The sequence below is a fragment of the Penaeus chinensis genome, chromosome 11 (genome assembly GCF_019202785.1).
Source record: "Penaeus chinensis breed Huanghai No. 1 chromosome 11, ASM1920278v2, whole genome shotgun sequence".
Taxonomy (NCBI): domain Eukaryota; kingdom Metazoa; phylum Arthropoda; class Malacostraca; order Decapoda; family Penaeidae; genus Penaeus; species Penaeus chinensis.
Genome location: NC_061829.1, coordinates 39581126 through 39584832, shown reverse-complemented (window position 1 = coordinate 39584832; position 3707 = coordinate 39581126). Strand labels below are relative to the sequence as shown.

General features: G+C 38.9%; 1 protein-coding gene across 9 annotated transcripts in view; it reads left to right on the top strand.

The window, feature by feature from the left end:
* Nucleotides 1–1850, top strand: part of LOC125030352 (serine/arginine-rich splicing factor 4-like) — a 35382-nt gene extending 33532 nt beyond the window's left edge. For all 9 annotated transcript variants that reach the window (XR_007115402.1, XR_007115398.1, XR_007115401.1 and 6 more), the window contains one exon: nucleotides 785–1850. Coding sequence is in view for 3 of the 9 variants with exons in the window: in XM_047620357.1 (XP_047476313.1) it covers nucleotides 785–872 (88 nt within the window). In the remaining 6 variants the exon portion in view is untranslated. The remainder of the gene's footprint in view (nucleotides 1–784) is intronic.
* Nucleotides 1851–3707: the final 1857 nt, after the last annotated feature.

Sequence of the window (3707 nt, the reverse complement as noted above, 5' to 3'; positions counted from 1 at the left end):
CCCTTACATACCTCCAATTCTAAACAATCACATTTTTGGCTTAGGAATACAAAGGGCCTTATTTTTTTTTTAAAGTAAAGTAGACTGGCTAACAAAGATAAACTGTATATAGAGTGTAAATAGTATTGGAAATGGTCTGTAGTCACAACACTTATTTTTGCCAGTAAAGCCTTGGATTTTCAGCAGTTAACAATTAGAAACTGGTAACTGTAAATCGGTTATCAGTCCATGGGTAGGGTCCTTACTGCTTTTTCCCTATGGTCTTGCCAGACATTTATATCATGCAGCTGGATTTTACTTTATAAGTTTCAACACAGTCACACCCATACGGGTACTCACACTTACATGTACATTCAGTCACTCTCATTCTTACTCTTACTCTTACTCTTCTTACTCTTACCCACACTACATATTTACACTTATACTAAGACACCTGCACTTCACTTTTACTCACACACCCACACCAACACTCACATACTCGTTCCCACCAACACTCATACCAACACTCACACTCACTCATATGCACCCTTTTACCTACACTCACCTTCATAATTGCTCATAGTAACTCTTACTCACAAACTAACACTGGCACTCAGTCAAGCAAAAAAAACACACACACACACACACACACACACACACACACACACACACACACACACACACACACACACACACACACACACACACACACACACACACACCAATATGGTATGGGGTGTCGTAAAAGTCACTTTGTTTCTGTTTCTGTGAATTATGGAAAATGATATCAAATTTGTTATTCCAGAGCACACCGGGGATCAGGAAGATATCGGCACAGGTCCCGATCAAGATCCCGTTCTCGGCACCACAGCCGATCAAGATCCCGTTCTTGAGGAATGGGTTCAGAAACTTGTAGATGAATGGGCTGTGGCCTCTGCTCGGCAGAGCCACTAAGTCCGACACAAGGAGATACACAGGAGGTCAAGCATTACCTTGGTTAAGAGAAAAAATTCTCTTGCAGCTTTCCTGGTCATAGCGTACCAGGAATCCCTTATGCTTAACACATCCACTGGAAACATTTGCTTTATACTTCAGTGATTCAGAAATACATTTAAGAAAGTACAGATATATTCAGTTTTTGAAACAATTTAGATAATCAGATTTTTTTCTTTTCTTTTCTTTTTGTCAGACATATTTTCCTGCTTCTCATTAAGAAAGAAAAACTTTAAATTGTCTGCATAGTTTTTTTTTGTACCTCCCAGATGGCTGATTACTTGCTATGGTATTCAACTGAGAGTTGGTTTATGTTTTGTAATGGAATTTATTTTGTCTTGAATTGGTTTTCAAATATTAGAAAAGAAATGCTCCTTTATTCTTAGGGAGAGAAAGATAGAAAAGAGAAATTGCATTTTTTTTTGAGGCAATCATCTTCAGTTTATTAAAAAAAAAAAAAAAAAAAAAAAAAAAAAGAATGTAGCAAAAGGAAATGAATATAAGGGGGTTAGAAAGCAATATTGCAGGTGATCATCCTGCAATATGCCGTTGTGTTTATTGGTCATATGTTATAAAAATATAATTTAAAGAGAGCATCCATATGCATAAGATTTATCAGTTATTATACAATTAAACTTTAAAAATTCCAACAGTTTGGCATTATACTTTGAAGAATGCTATATAATATGAATTTTTATTTTGTGTTGCTATTACTGATTCAACAGTGATTAATAATTTTTGGTGGTAAGTCAAAATTGAATAGACTTAGAAAATTATAGATGTGAATGAATTTTGTGTGCGTGCAAATTTGTTGTAGAGTGAAAATAACTGATGTATTTTGGTTGTATAAGTGTAGTAATAAATATGAAAATACAAAACTTTTTCCTTAACAATTTAAAAGTTCAGGAATTATTCACACAAGTTGGTTTATTTCTTGTCTTCTTAGAAGTAATACGACGAGATTTCAGTACGGTGCTTTAACCTGCTGCGGCCGGGGACATGATCCACACTGAGTTGAATTCATTACTAATTGTCTTTTCACATAGATGGCTCTGTAAGTTACATAGATGGTACCACAGAGGTACAAAGGATTTAATTACTTGTAGGGTAGAGCAGCTATATTTTGTACAAGTGGAAAAATATTCATAAAAATCAGAAAGTTGTCAGAAGTATAACAAGTTCACATGGAAGAAACTTGTGGTATTTTCCCACATTATGGCATAGTTGTGACTTAAGATTTTTTATTTTATTTTGAAAGATGAGAGAAATTAAAGGAGTACATTTTGTAAGGTACATAATATGGGTCCTGGTCCATATGACCACCAAATGGACATAAAAACACTGGCATGCTAAAAATCTTTAATAAAAAAAACATACAATAGAAAAACATTATTAGAGCCATTCACATTAATTATTTTAGCTCTCTCTCTCTCTCTCTCTCTCTCTCTCTCTCTCTCTCTCTCTCTCTCTCTCTCTCTCTCTCTCTCTCTCTCTCTCTCTCTCTCTCTCTCTCTCTCTCTCTCTCTCTCTCTCTCTCTCTCTCTCTCTCTCTCTCTCTCTCTCTCCCTCTCTCTCTCTCTCCCTCTCTCCCTCTCTCCCTCTCTCTCTCTCTCCCTCTCTCCCTCTCTCCCTCTCTCCCTCTCTCCCTCTCTCCCTCTCTCCCTCTCTCCCTCTCTCTCTCTCTCTCTCTCTCTCTCTCTCTCTCTCTCTCTCTCTCTCTCTCTCTCTCTCTCTCTCTCTCTCTCTCTCTCTCCCTCTCTCCCTCTCTCCCTCTCTCCCTCTCTCCCTCTCTCCCTCTCTCCCTCTCCCTCTCTCCCTCTCTCCCTCTCTCCCTCTCTCCCTCTCTCCCTCTCTCCCTCTCTCCCTCTCTCCCTCTCTCCCTCTCTCCCTCTCCCTCTCCCTCTCCCTCTCCCTCTCCCTCTCCCTCTCCCTCTCCCTCTCCCTCTCCCTCTCCCTCTCCCTCTCCCTCTCCCTCTCCCTCTCCCTCTCCCTCTCTGAGGGTGCAAACAAAAAAGGCCCATTTATGTGACCATAAACTTAATAACCTGCTACTTGCAACCATATGGTAAATTTGAAGCCTAATAAACTTATTGTGGCTTTAAACAACAGAGTTAAAAACATAAGCTAAATACATGACCCTAAACAATGAATTGAATGTAAATTAGATTTAGAGAGTGAGTAAGGGAATGTGATCGAACCAACAAGCCTCTTAGTTGCTGGCATCACAGTTCGTTGTAGAACACCTTGACTTTGTTGCCATCTACTATCCCTTCATCAACAATTTATGGAAATATAACTGAGTCCTAGTTGCTAAGTGACTCCATACAACATCTGAGGCAAGAAACTTTGAATGAAAGACTATCCTCATGGATATCTAAACCTTTGGCCACATAGCAAACACTTAAACCCTTCATCCTTCCTTCATTCAAACTATACTATTACTAAATATTCTTTTTCCAACTGTTTGTCTTGACTTTTCTCGTTTCTTCCTTTCTTTCTCCTTTAAAGTGGCAATAGCTTCTTTATTTTCTGTTATTAGGCAGGCTTACACATCTGATCGCTCATACCAATCAACCAGTTTGATTGATCAGTTTCCCACACCAGCCGACCCTCATTTAACCTGTCCACCTGGCGAGTGTATTAACATGCCTTGCTTTGACGGCAGCAGTTGTTAGAGTTCAGTGTCTGCCCCACTTTCTCTTTTAACAGGTGGTGTGACTGGTGCTTTAGGCATA